This window comes from Austrofundulus limnaeus, unplaced genomic scaffold (assembly GCF_001266775.1).
Source record: "Austrofundulus limnaeus strain Quisiro unplaced genomic scaffold, Austrofundulus_limnaeus-1.0 Scaffold1991, whole genome shotgun sequence".
NCBI classification, from domain to species: Eukaryota; Metazoa; Chordata; class Actinopteri; order Cyprinodontiformes; family Rivulidae; genus Austrofundulus; species Austrofundulus limnaeus.
In genome coordinates, this window is record NW_013954393.1 from 13,126 (window position 1) to 27,208 (window position 14,083).

Below are 14,083 nucleotides of genomic sequence, written 5' to 3' on the forward strand. Positions count from 1 at the left end.
TCAACATTTTCACACCAGAAAGAACAGTGAGCTAAATAATAAAAATATTAGTGGAAACTTCTCGCTAGGATTTTRCTATCAAAGTGAACTAAATAATGATGTGCGAGTGACATTTTTAACATTTTATTTAACACTTTGTGCCCCATATGGGTCCTTTCAGTAACCATATTTTTAAAAAGCAGTTAACCAATTATTTCATTTTGGAGTGTGATCAGGTGTAATAAAAATATATAAGTTTAATAAAATAATCTTGAATTTCTTAGGACAAAGTTCAGATTTTACAGATTAACAACAAAAAAGGTTCAAAGTGAAAAGGTGGAGTGMTTCAAACTGGGCAAAAATTATACCTCACATCTGAATTCATTGTTTTATAAAACAGCYAAATTGCAAAAAAGACCCCTTCTAATCTGGGCCCGTATTTATCAAACTGAATTCTTCTCAAGAATTCTGTTAAGAATGGACTAACGTGTAAAAAAAAAATCATTGCTAAAAGCTGAGAGTAAACATCAGTTTTCAAGCATCTCAGTCTCACTTAAAACAAAGTGTGCAGGGCCCGTATTTATCAAACTTCTTAGAATTCCTCTTAAGAACGCTACTAAGAGTGGACTTAAGTGTAAAACAAATTCTTAGTTAAAAGCTGAGAGTAAAAGTCAGTTATCAAGCGTCTCAGTCTTACTTTAAGCGAAGTGTAGGAGTGATTCTTAAGTGTCAGTCTTAGAGCTGATTTGCGACACCTGGCTGTGCCTCAAAGCTGATCCTGGATGAYGTCGTTAGGAGAAACACCAGCATGGATCAATCACTGCCTCGGATTTTATGTTCAAGAATATTGTCAGCGAAATGTCAAGATAAGACTGCGAAAATCCTAAGATAAGTTCACTTTTAACACACTAATGTCACCTTGTACTGATCATCTGTAAATTACATAAAATGTCCTCATTTACATCATGAATACAGACGAAAAACTCAGTTTTTTAATCTAACACTCAGCAGCTTTGAAGTTTTTTTTTATGTCTCAAAGCCTGAAGTAGTGTTGAGCTGCTCCCTCCTCTTTTCCAACACCAGCTTCACACACACACACATAAACACACACACACACAACCCTGCTCCATTATTAACAGCTTGGTCAGAGGCAATCCCCACCCCGGCAGGTGCATGCTCCATCATTGTATGGCGTGACTGTTCATATATTAAGAAGTTCAATCCCATCGTAATTTTTCTTTCTTTCTTTCTTTCTTTTAATTTAATTTATTTTTCTTAGGTGGGGCTAAATACATATAAGGCAATATAGCACAAAGGCTAACAGGCTAAGCTGAGGTTCTTCTTCCATGAAGCAGCTCTGTTGTCCTCCATCCATATTTTCAGTTACAGGCTGAGTCATTTCTACCTTCTCCTCTCTGTCAACGCTCTCTGGTTTCATTTAAAAGAGTCGATCATCAGATATTGTCCAAGATTAACCTTCAGGGTGGAAATAGCTCGCTCACACTGAGGACCTATTCACGTCATCATTTACCCAGAATGCTTTGCGTGTAAATAAAATGGCTCCGTCCATGTTAAAATATATTGTTTTAAATTTACTAAACTAAACAGCCTACAGTATTTTTACAGTCTTTATTTTGCAGTTAAAATATATGTTTATCAAATAAAGTCTAATGTTACAACTAATCATGGATCCCTTTTAAATTCGTCTGAATACAGCAAACATTTTCAACGAAAGAGTGACCTAAATTCTGATTTTATTGATCAGAATTGACTAAATTGGTTTATTTTTTCACCCATTTGAAACCTAGAAAATAGCAAATTTTCTTTCAATAAGGGAATTAATTAATYTTGATTAATTTAGACATCCATTTCCAGCAATAAATCTGACTATTTGTTTAATTAAAGTATTCAATACTTATTTTATTGTTGAGCAGGTAAAGGAAAAATATTTTTGGCCCTCAAGTCTTTCTGACTGTATGATTTTGGCGCACGTGACAAAATGTTTGGACACCCCTGCCCTAGAGGTAACCATGTGCTGTCTTGAATATCTGGGAGAGTAAGAGCGATTCTTAGACTTAAGAATTTTGATAACTGGCATTTACACTTAAGTTTGAGAGTTGGAGGGAATTTAAGAAATTTTCAGCACTTAAGTTTAAAATTCCGCTCTAAGAAGTTTGATAAATACGGGCCCAGGACTGCGTGTCATGCATCCATTCCACATACTCTTTTTGTGTCCAAGTGCAACAGCTAAGGCCATCGGGCTGTACCCAGAGTCGGACTCGATGGTTATGTCTGCTCCTTTGGCTGAAAGAGAGCAGGAGAGTTAGAAAGAAAGCATCTGAATTTGTTTGCACTTCCCATRAATAATACATTTCCTACATACCTAGTAGTGCCTCTACACATTTGATGTGGTTACCTCGTACAGCATAAAGAAGAGGAGTTCCACCGTTCTATGTAAAAAAAAAAACATTGAAACTTGAGTTTAACTCAAGTAAATGTTAGACTTTAGCGTTAAGGAGGACATGTGCTTTTAAATCCTCCTTTTTTCACATTTAAATCTTTCAGTTAGGGTAATAAACCTTACAGTATGTTTGGTGTAAAGTCTGTACCCAGTCGTAGGTGTTGATGTCGACTCCGTGTCTGAGCAGAGTCTCAACAATGTCCACGAACCCCCCAGAGCTGGCCAGTGTCAGGGCACTCTCTCGCTCCCTTGCAATTGTTTTGGGATCTGCACCCTTTAAAACAGATTTCACACGCACTTCAGTAAGACTGGGGTAACTTGCTTTTAATTACACACACACACATCTTTTTTGTTGTTGTTGTTGTTGTTTTTATGCTCACCTTTTCCAAGAGGAAGTCCACCACTGTTTTCTCTCCAAACGCTGCTGCCCACATGAGCGGCGTAAAGCCTCGCTCATCCTGTCTGCTGAGCAGCGAACTGTCTGCACGAGAAAACGAGACGCTGTGGGCGTTTCTAAACTTAAAYACAAAAATCCTGAACTTGATCACTAACCTTTATTCAGGTGTGTAGCCACTTGTGATACATCCCCCTGAGCTGCCAGCTGGTGTATRGACAGGGCTGTTGGAGAAAATAAAAACATTTTTTTTATTCATCCAGACGTACAGAAATGTAAGACATATGCAGAAACCAGCAGGATACTCGCCATCTAATGTCGCWGGTCGTACTGTAACCTCGTTCCCTCGTTGCTTGTTGGTGAGAGTGGTGGCATGTTTCAACAGATCATCTTCATCTACAACCAGAGTTTATTCAGAGGAAACTAATGTGTCAAAAAAGACATTTACTGCCTTATCACTCCAAGACTATCACATTAAGTGTTACACATAAACAGGTAATAAACATGTAAAGAAAAGGAAACAGTACCACTGAAGTTTTCAGGTCTTGAATTAGAGGAACAYTCAGCAGCGCCTGATGACTGATTATGTTGGTCGTTTGATTCCTCTTCATCACCTCTGCTCTCCATAACAGCTGCARTGAAACGATAAATGTGAAGAAAGCGTTGACAAAAAAATAAATACGTCTATTATAAAGCAAATAATTATATTTCCACTCACCCCCATCCAGCCTCACAGCCGCGTTTCCTTTTTGGAAAACTGAAAGTAAACTGTTTCAGGTCAGGACACGCGATGAATTGTCATGCTTTCCTAAACGAAACTACGGCCCACAACACTCGTTATTTACCACAAACAAACTCATTATTTCAACAAAAGCAACAAAAATAAATTGCGCTCGTATCGAGAGCCTGTGTAGCTCATCGGGCACTTTTTTTTCCTTCAAGGAAGAACTGTTTGTTGTCGTCAATGTTTCTGTCCGGAAATCTTATCGTGTGACACCGACGTACAATAATAATAATACGGAAGTAAAACAAAAATCAGGTGACTAGAAGGAAAAACAGCCTGCGCCATGGAGGATCAGGAGATGCAATTAAAGGTTCGACGAGGTAAACACCAGCAAATAAATCTGAAAACAACTTACCTCCATAACATTTTAACGCTGCATAACTAGCGCCTGSTTCATGCTAGCGGCTAAGCTAATGATATTTACTTGTAAGTTTCAAGCTGTAGAAATCTTTTCATTTTCCATAACACGGTTTTGTTATTTTTATACTCTTCTCTGTGCTTCTTCGTCTCTACAGTGAGTGACAAATTCACAGAGAGTATGTACGTTTTGGCTAACGAACCGTCCGTAGCACTGTACAGACTGCAGGAGCACGTCCGGAGGTCTCTGCCTGAACTGGTGCAACACAAGGTGATCATCCTGCTCACCTGCCGTTTGATTTTTATCGCTGTATACAACACACAATGGACACACAATTAACTGTGTCACGTTCCAGTAATCCTAGATGGGGTGCCAAATGTAAAATATAAAATATTACAGAATGTCACTCACACATTTTCAATAAGTGCACTGCCTTTACATTTTAAGATTATTACTTTTTTTACAAACTGTTAAATTTAAATGGTAAATAATGTATGTAAATGTTAAATCCTAAGTCTAAATGTAAAAAGTAAACATTAAATGTTGACATTAAGTATTTCGGAATGGAACACAGCCTTTGCCATTTTGTTATGATGTCATCATCCTGAGACAAAATCAACACTGCTAACACTGCTAATCCTTCCCTGCAAAGACATCAAACTTGCAGTTGCAGCTGATGTCTGAGCTGCACTTTAAAGTGCTGGACCACAGATACCATCCTTATTGTTTTCAATGAACACATTTAGAATTTAAACATTAAATATCTAACAAGAAAGACAGTGTTCCATTCCAAAATGCATAAACTTCAACATTTAGCCACAACATTTAAGATTTAACTTTTCCTTTTGCATTCATATTTACATTTAGATTTAGGATTTAATATTTACATATATTACTAAGCATTGAAATTTACCAGTTAGTAAAATGTAAACGAGTGAGCTATAAAACAAAATGTTAGTGGATGTTTTAAAATCAGGAATTTAGACTCAAAGTGAGCTAAAATAAAAATGTGTTAATGGCATTTATTAAAACTTTATTTTACACTTGACTCCCCATAACCCTAAACATAAACTTTTATTTTCAATCTTTTGCTTTTTTTAGCTTGATTGTTCAGATGGCTGTGACTGCTTCAATCTTCAATGACTGATGATGATGATCTTCAATGATAATTTTGTGTAAATAAAAGAATAGAATAAAATAAAATTTATCAATGCTTTTATCAAATTGCTTTACAACAGGTTCTTTTGAGTCTGTATCTCAGGACTTCTGTCATGTCTTTCATGCCTGTTGTCTACCCATCCCTCCCACCTGAGATAAAAAGCAGAATGAAGAAATGAGTCAAGGCAACAAATGTTGAATATGACAAGATGATTTTATCCCAATGTTGTTAGTTTTTTTTTTTTTAAAGTTTCAGCTAAATATAATATGTGACATTTCTACGGGACTTGAACTTTCTGATCTGTCAGGTGAAATTCAACACTGAATAACTTGTATGTTTCACTGTAACTCCTTTTGCTCAATATATGTGTTAAAAAATGTCTTCCACAAACAAAGTGACTGTGCATTCATGCCTTTGTTTCTCAGTGACAACATTTAGCTCAGAGCTGTGGTATTTGACTTGGTTAAAAAAATCTTAACTGGTGAGGTTCATTAAACTTGGCCTCAATTTTAAACATTGGTTGGGGCGGGGGGGTCCTTTTATGGTCTCTCTAAGCAGATTTTATGATCTGATTCTTGTTTATTTTCAAACCTACCACAGACAGACATGCAGAGCTGGGAGGAACAGAGTCAAGGAGCTATCTACTCTGTGGAGTATGCATGCAGGTGAGGTGATGCACAGTGTTCATATAACCCCACCTGCCTTTTTTTTCCCCTTGCAACTAATGCTTGGATGGGTGTTTGTTTTCTGCAGCGCTGTGAAGAGCATGACAAACAGCAGTTTGTATTTCAAAAACATTGACGGCCTTCTTCGTCGAGCCATCAGCATGAAGGAACAGATTAGTAACTCTCAAGGTCGCAGGTAGGAGGATGGAATAAAGAAGACAAGTGAAAAAGAAAAATATATATTTTCAGTAGTTTATGTATCATTATACAATAAAATATAACATTACCAAGTAAATAGAAACACAGATGATCAACATGTTTGTTTAAAGTGATAAAAATATCCACCTTTACTGTTTTTGTGGAAATGAAGAGAGAGTCTTAGCTGGACTTGTACTTGATCAGCTGATCACTAGCAGGTGTTTGCATCTCTATAAAAACTGAGGATTTGTTCATTTCTGATGAGGATTAACTTAAAGCCAAGATGGAAAATCATCAACAGTGATCCTAAAGTAATATTTCCTGCAGTCCATCAAGTTGATTGAATAAACTATTTCAAGTTAATCATTGCAGAATGAGAAACACTGTTCACAGTTGGAACAATGGGCCTCATGCAAGAACATGTTCGTATTCTTATCCTAAATTTCTCTTACTTTTGTTCGTACAAAGGGTTCGTACGAACATGCCACGTCAGATTCAACAAACTCTTCTATCTTCAGGAAAAGTGCGTAAATGAGCTGCGTAAATTCCACCTGTTCTATCCAGCTGCTCGTGCACGTGAGAGGAGATTAGCATAATTACCACCCCAAAAACACCATATAAGGCTATGTTTCCTGCCTCAGATATCAGGAAGTGTTCATTCATTCATGAAAATTACAGCGAAAACTAAAAAGAAAAACTTTACGAGTTCAGAGATTGAAGTCTGTCTGTCAGAGATCCAGAAAAGAAAATCTGTCATTTTTAGCAGCTCAGCTGTGGGATAAAAAGAGCTGCTAAAAGTATAAACAACTGTGTTAAATCATTTTCATTTATTCAGAAGCCGCAGCGCTGCGCAGCGCTGTGCCCCCCCGCGCTGCGGTGGTCTCAGATGCGGGTTTGAAATAAGCATTTTAAAATGTTTTCAAAATAASTCTGGCACTTTGGAGAAAACCCAGGACTCACTGGAGGGATTATGTACCCCCTCTGGTCTGGGAATGTCTCAGAGTCCCCCAGGATGAGCTGGAAAGTGTCGCTGCGGAGAGCGGGGTCTCCTGCTGCCCCCACCTGCCGCACCTGATAGCGGGTAAGCCGGCCAGACGGACAGTTTATATTGTTAGTCTAAATTATTACATTTAAAATTATAACTCTAATTCAAGCAGAATAACTTATTGTCAACATAATTATGGAGTGTGATTTATTTTCAACTCAAAATATCTTCAAACTAACGAAATATAAAGTTATTAGGGAGGAAAACCCGTCTGGATATCAGCAGACTGACTGYTCGTAAAATATACGACAGGTCTGGACCACTCSTGAATTTTGTTCGTATCTGAAAAAAATCTTAGAATACGAAAACATTGGTGAATGCCACAAATTCTCCTAAATCACTCGTACGCACGATTTAAGAAAAAATCTGTGCGTACGAACGGTTCTTGCATGAGGCCCATTGTCTGCGGTATGCCAAAATGCATCAGGACTATTTTTTAGTTTGTTTTTCCCTACAATTGTAGATGTTGGACAGATGAGACTCAAGAAAACAGTATTTGTGCACAGATCTCATATTTGATGAGGTCAGCGGTCGAGGGCTGATTAAGCTCTCGAACTGTAGTGATCGGCACACGTCTCATTCCATTATTTCTGTGCTATTTCAACATTTCATATATCAAAACATTCATCTCATTTATGGCATGGGTGCTATGACTTTTTCTTTGCTGCACTTTACACATTTTTGTTCTGATTCTGGTTTTTGTAACTTCCTTGTGCTAATTTTAGCTTCTTTTTTGCAAGGTTTAGCTACTTTTAGCCTTTTTTCAGCATGCTTCAGCTGCTTTTCTACTAATTTCATATATTTATTTGCAGCTTAATAAATTGTATTTATTTTTGTGTGTTTTACTTTTTTTCATTTAATGCTAGTTGTTTTCCATTGCAACTGCAAAATATTAATATATATCATAGATTTTATTCTTTATCTTATATTTTCTGTTATTTTTGTTGTTGAGAGGGAGGCAAGGTGGAACAGTGATGCTACAAGGAGCAGAGGTCACAGAGGTGCAGGACTTCAAGGACGGACGGTCCACTGTCCAGGAAAACAGGGAGTGTGGTAAAGAACAGAATCCAAGTGGGATGGAGGAAAGTTTCAGGAGTAATTTGTGATAAAAGGATGGCAGGAAAGGTCAAAGGAAAGATTTGTAAGAGGCTCAGCGAGACCAGGTGTGTTGTATGGTTTGGAGACAGAGACGTGGACAAAAAGACAGGAGACAACTCAGAACTGAGGATGAGGAGGTTCTCCTTGGGAGAGACAAGGATGAAGAAGATTAGGAATGTGATCATCAGAGGTACAGCACAGGTGGAATAGAGATAAAAGTAGAGATCAGACTGAGAGGGTTTGGGCATGTCCAGTGGGACAGTGGGTATATTGGACATGTCCAGAGGAGGGACAGTGGGTATATTGGACATGTCCAGAGGGACAGTGGGTATATTGGTTTGGACATTTTCAGAGGGACAGTGGGTATATTGGTTTGGACATTTTCAGAGGGACAGTGGGTATATTGGTAGAAGGATGTTAGAGGTGCAGCTGCCAGGAAAACAACAAAGAGGAGACATATGGAAACAGTTAGGGAGGACATGGAGGTAGACGGAGTGAGGACAGTGTGAGGTAGAAGAGGACAACTTGCTGTGGAGACCCCTGAAGAGGAAACAGCCCAATAAAGAAGTCTTTTTTTTGTTTGTTTGTTTTATCTTTCATATTTATTTGTATATGATTTATTTTCATCATATCACCTGCATGCAGATCACATGATGTGACCCCATCACCCAGCCCCCCTATCCCCTCTCCACATGCTCCACCCCCTTCCTCATGATCTGTGGACAGATGTTTCCAAGGTTAGTAGCTCCTCTAGACATTGGAATAAATAAAAAAAGGTGAAAATGGAATTTACTTACCTTTTTAAGACAAATCTTTTTACAAAGGTTTTAATGTTATACTTTAAATATTCAAAGTATTTTTTATTTCATTTGTTCAAAATTTGTATGGTGTATGAGGAATCATTTTCTATACAAAAAAACATCRCATCTGCATTCACTCAGTAATAAAAGACAAAAGATACTCTGCATTTGTAAAATGTAGTTTTCGTTTACATCAATGCTGTGTTGTTTTCAGGACAAACTTGCGTGTACTATCTAAAAGTTCTACATGCGCAGTGGGATTTCACACGAGCAACAGTTAACGGTCATCAGTTCTTTGATCACGCTTTACTTTAAGCTCAGCTCTTTACGTGTCACACAAGAGTTGAGTCTTTTGCTGAAATCCCTGCTTTTCGGGCGAGAACGCTCCTCATTTCATTGTTGACCCCGTTCCAGGGTTGAACCTGGGCTTGCAGTAGGCCTGATTCAGTGGACAGTGTCCTGTGCATTCGAGGACCGCTCCCAGCACCGCTGTAACCGTCTTTATCAGCGGGGTGACCCAGGGACCCTCCGGCGGGGGCGTACTGCTGCTGTTCTCTTTGCCTCAGGTTGCCACACGGGCTGTAGGAGATGGGAGGCTGGAGGTGGGACTGGCTGCGGTGGATCCGCGGCTTGTCCACGCCGACTCTTAGTTCGCAGGGCCGAGAGATGGGCGCGCTGCTGCTGCTTCTGTGGTCGTTTTGATAGAGCGTGTTGACCCTGTCGCTTTTATAGAACTTAGCTGTTTGACAAGTTTTGACCAGGGAGTGTATCACAGCCACCAGCAGGATTAGGACTCCAGAGGAGAGAACACAAGCGCTGGCAATACCTGTCTCCATTTCAAATATCAGCAGCATGAAGATGGACAGTGCTGCCGAGACAGAAAAAAAACAAACAAAAAAAAAAGATGATTTACCTGTACAAGTCTATAATTTTACTAACTACCACCAAACAGTATTATGAATGTAAAGAATTATTAAAGGGGCAATATCATGTAAAATCAACTTTTTTGAGTTTTATATCATGTTATAAAGTTATACTCATAAAAAACATGCCCAAAGCCTTGCTTTGACTCATTCATGCATGTTTGAGAAATCCTGCAGCGTTTTTAGGAAGCCATGCTGAGGAGCAAAACGACAGGTGGGGACCAGAAACGCCTCTGGGACATGTCTTTAAGCCGAACTTCCTCATCACGGAGCACACCTCCCCATCCCCGACCCCACACACCCCGCCCATGACTCCTGCAGGCTCTCAGCAGTAAAGCAAACGAGTGAAACTGAAAGTGAAACTGAAACTGTCTGCTGCGCTCAACATTTGGCTACTTCTCTCACTCAGTGAAGCTCTTTTCAGATTCAAAATACCTTTGAGGAAATGCATTTTCAAATGCCAAGTAAACTGCATCATAGTGCACGCGCGAACCTCCCTGCGCTGAAATGGGCAGGACAGAAGGGGAAGGTGGTTCTTAAAGAGACAGCGGCCAATTTCAAGGCGTTTAGAAGAGGAAGTGATGAGAAGATACGTTTATTTTCTATTTAAACATAAAAACAGCATTTTAATAATAACTAAAGGTGACATGGATACTTTATTATGGTATAGTATTTAAATATATGCCTGAGAAACACATAATATTGCCCCTTTTAAAGAACATGGAAAAAAGTAATTGTTGCACCAGTGCTTTTCAAGTAAATTTTACTACTGTAATATGAGATAGGATTTACTTTTCAGTACTCAATCGTACTTACCTTAACAATTAACAGTAATGAATTTACTGATAAATTGTTACTCAGTTATTTTTTATTATATGTCATTTATGTTAATAAATTATGTAAAGGAAATAAAATATTGTCACATATAATTTATTTAAGTAAAGGTGACATATCAGGCAAAATCCACTCTCTTTAGCCAATAAATATTTTTGTTGTGAACTTGTCTCTAGTAGCACAGAAAAGTTTAATTTAGTCTCTCCTGGCATTGCAAAGATAACTTTATGTTCTGTTTGGGTCATATTTTTCAGCTCATTCTGTTTTATTTATTTTGTAAATAGACTTGCTATGTAAGGTCTGGATTTACCAACTACAGTTTTGTGGTCTTCATTCTCTGCTTGTGGAGTTACAATAAGGAGGAATTCAGACCAAAGCATTACAGTTCCACTTTATATAAAACCCAACTGAATGGTTTAAATGTGAAAAAGAAGAATTTAAAGCATATTATGCTCCTTAACTTTAAAAATTTTTATAGTCCCTCAGTGAGAAAATTCTCTGCAAATGTTGCATATGCAATATGACAATATTTTATTTACTTTCCCTGATTTATTGACATAAATATGACCTCTAACTGAGTAACAATTAGTAAATTCATGACTGTTAATTGTGATGTTAAGTACATTTTACTTAATACTGACAAGTAAATTGTACCTGATATTACAGCAGTACAATTTACTTGAAAAGTGAGAAGAGGTCTCTGCAGTCATTAAGTAGGAGTTTCTTGTTGAGTGGGTGTAGTTTGTTCAAGACTATTTTGGGTGGGGTTTGAAGAAGCTGGGAGTAGCTTGGTCGAAACGGCCAAGAATCGCCTATATTTTTAAAATGTAAATATTAATTTTAATCATAACTCGAGACTGGAACGTGCTAGCTGCATGAAATTTGAATGCTTTACATGTGGAGGGACATGTAACAATTCGGCTTGGTCAAAACAGCCCTAACCAGCCTGTAAAAACATCTCTATATGAATTAATATTAGTCATAACTTGGGACAGGAAGGTGCTTACTGCATGAAATTTGAAGTCAATAAATGATGTAATTTTTATTTGAGACATTGTTCCGTTTTAAACTGTACATAGATGGTCAACAAATCATATTTACACACAATAACAATAATTTTTATTATTATCATTACTTCCTCTTTTAAGTTGCCCCATAAGACAAGTCATTTAGACAGTAACGGTTTTACCAAGCTCCGCCCACACCCAACCTCCACCTATTTTCCAAACTCCGCCAATCACGGTTAGGACAAATTCCKCCCACGCCAACTCCACCAATCAAGTTAAGGACAAACACCGCCCACTTCAAGAATTCTGTCAATCATGTTTATTACAAGCCCCGCCCACATCACAAACTCTGCCAATCACAGTTAGGACAAACTCGGCCCACACAACAAGAAACTACCTATGTGCTGCAGAGATCTCTACTTGTGAAGTTGTAGTGCAAATTGTTACAATGATTTCATCAAGTAAATGTTACAAGTTATTTTTTTAGTGACAACACATGTTCAGTGCTGCTTTTACTCATTCATGTTGTCCTGTTTACAGGAAAAGGACTATGGACCCAGGCATGCTGAAGGAAGGAGGGGAAAGGTACAGCTCTGGGATGTGAGGCCACTTCCTGTCTTGCATTGGTGGTGTTGCCTCTGCAGGGTCTTCCTCGTTTTCTCTTTCAACTGCTGGCGTGGGGTCAAAGGGGGTGACTCCTCTAATCTCAATGAAATGACTGACTCCAGTCACCCCCCCATCCAAACACCACCCCACAGCACAAGCCAATCAGCGAAACAGGACGCACCAGCACTGCCAGGTTCAGCATTAAAAACACTTAAGTCATGGCCACTCAAAGAGTGCATTGTTCTCTTGGAGCGGCAGGCTGGATCAGAAGGGAACGCAGAAGCCCTGTTTTGCCTCTGCTGCTGTGACTCCACAGCTCCAACAGGAGTTTCAGACTCTAGTTTTCAGGTTTTTACGAGTTTGTCACAGGTGGATGATGGCAAAGCTGTCCTTATGTCCAATTCAGTAACAAATGCAGCAATGTCCAACTTTTAAAACGCAAGTAAATGTTCCCGTTTTCTAATTTTTTGTTCTTTTTCTCTTACCTGCCAAGTAGACGGAGACCCCCAGGCAGAATAGACCCACAGCCACATGTCGTACAGCTCTGCTGTCTAAATGAAACCAGTCAGCTCTGTTGAAAGAAAGATATTAGTGTTTGTGTTTACACTTCAGCGATGTTTCTTCATTCTTAATTGGGGCTTTAGTTAGCAACATTCCTTTGTGATAATCTCAGTATTGTCATCCTAAGCATTATATTCTTAGGTAATTTGTTTATTTAGTAAATATTTTGTGACACTAATTATTATTTCCTGTTTTATGGAATGTCCCCTCCGTCATTAGGGCGGTCCTGGGGTACGCCATTGAATGTTTTTATACTGACGTGAGAACAGGCCAGCTGGAGGGCCACTCTATTATTCACCAAGCACTGGTTGAATAATAAGAGGAAAACCATTGTTTAGATAGAATTCATAAGAGTTGAGAGGTTGGGGGTTGACCAACAACACAGCAGCATGAGGTTAAGAAGCTCTCTTTATGCTTCTGAAACTGCTCTTTTCACCAAAAACTTACAGTTAAATTTAGTATCTAGGACAAGGTTGTACTTTGTTGCACCATCAACTAAAGAAGACTKTGGACGCAAGGAGGAGCACATGGAAACAAATTAAATTTAAATTTCAGCTGAGGCAACTGTGTTAGAGCAGAAATGAGGAGCTATAGAAGTGCTAGCATTTCCTTCCTTTTGAACAGAATGTTTTTGCTACCAATAATCAGACTCAATAAACTAGTTTTAAACCATGGTTTGTGAGTGTGCCTTGAACATATTTGTATATTTAACGATCACTATTGTCTCACATAAGTGACCACTTACTAACAGCTGCCTGAAATTTTAGGCTAGAAGTTGTGCTGATACCTTGTTTCACACTGTTGGCAACATGCAGGAGTGTAAAGTAACAGGAAAAATAAGTAGAAATTTTGCTTATCTGTATTTGAGTAGACTTTATTTCTAGTAGATATACTGTATAATATTTTAATACAGCTTTATAATCATTATAGCATTTAGAAAAATGTTTATTTATTTATATTTTTGGGATAGGTCACCTCCCAATAAAGTAATTTTGGTAATTCTAACTGCTCACTTTTACTCAATACTTTTACTTCAAATACCTGCACATTTTATATCAGAAATTGACTTTTGATTCTTAAGTACAATAAATGTCAGACACGAACTTTTACACAATAATACTTTTCAAGGCGAGTTTAATTTGTACCAAAGTAATTTATAATAAGATACTTGTACGAATACTTCAGTATCATTTTGTTGTACTGTATATATA

The 14,083-nt window shown here is 38.2% G+C and overlaps 2 protein-coding genes across 4 annotated transcripts in view; one reads left to right on the forward strand and one right to left on the reverse strand.

Moving 5' to 3' along the window:
* rfxank (regulatory factor X-associated ankyrin-containing protein) overlaps positions 1-4,029 on the reverse strand; it is a 7,281-nt gene extending 3,252 nt beyond the window's left edge. The window contains exons 1-9 of the mRNA XM_014034152.1: positions 3,974-4,029; positions 3,553-3,602; positions 3,362-3,466; positions 3,144-3,230; positions 2,993-3,058; positions 2,821-2,921; positions 2,589-2,714; positions 2,363-2,429; positions 2,203-2,283 (exon numbers count right to left, since the gene is read on the reverse strand). Of these exons, the coding sequence (XP_013889606.1) occupies positions 2,203-2,283; positions 2,363-2,429; positions 2,589-2,714; positions 2,821-2,921; positions 2,993-3,058; positions 3,144-3,230; positions 3,362-3,466; positions 3,553-3,602; positions 3,974-3,984 (694 nt within the window). The 5' untranslated portion in view covers positions 3,985-4,029. The remainder of the gene's footprint in view (positions 1-2,202; positions 2,284-2,362; positions 2,430-2,588; positions 2,715-2,820; positions 2,922-2,992; positions 3,059-3,143; positions 3,231-3,361; positions 3,467-3,552; positions 3,603-3,973) is intronic.
* On the forward strand, positions 3,828-13,546 carry borcs8 (BLOC-1 related complex subunit 8). Of its 3 annotated transcripts, none has more exons than XM_014034149.1 (6): positions 3,828-3,938; positions 4,134-4,246; positions 5,736-5,800; positions 5,889-5,996; positions 8,787-8,878; positions 12,246-13,546. In XM_014034149.1, exons 1-5 carry the CDS (start codon positions 3,902-3,904, stop codon positions 8,854-8,856), a joined length of 393 nt encoding a protein of 130 aa, XP_013889603.1. In that variant the 5' UTR covers positions 3,828-3,901; the 3' UTR covers positions 8,857-8,878; positions 12,246-13,546. The 3 variants fall into 3 exon arrangements, with proteins under 3 accessions (XP_013889603.1, XP_013889604.1, XP_013889605.1); XM_014034151.1 differs by lacking the exon at positions 3,828-3,938 and adding an exon at positions 3,945-4,044; XM_014034150.1 differs by lacking the exon at positions 8,787-8,878.
* Positions 13,547-14,083: the final 537 nt, after the last annotated feature.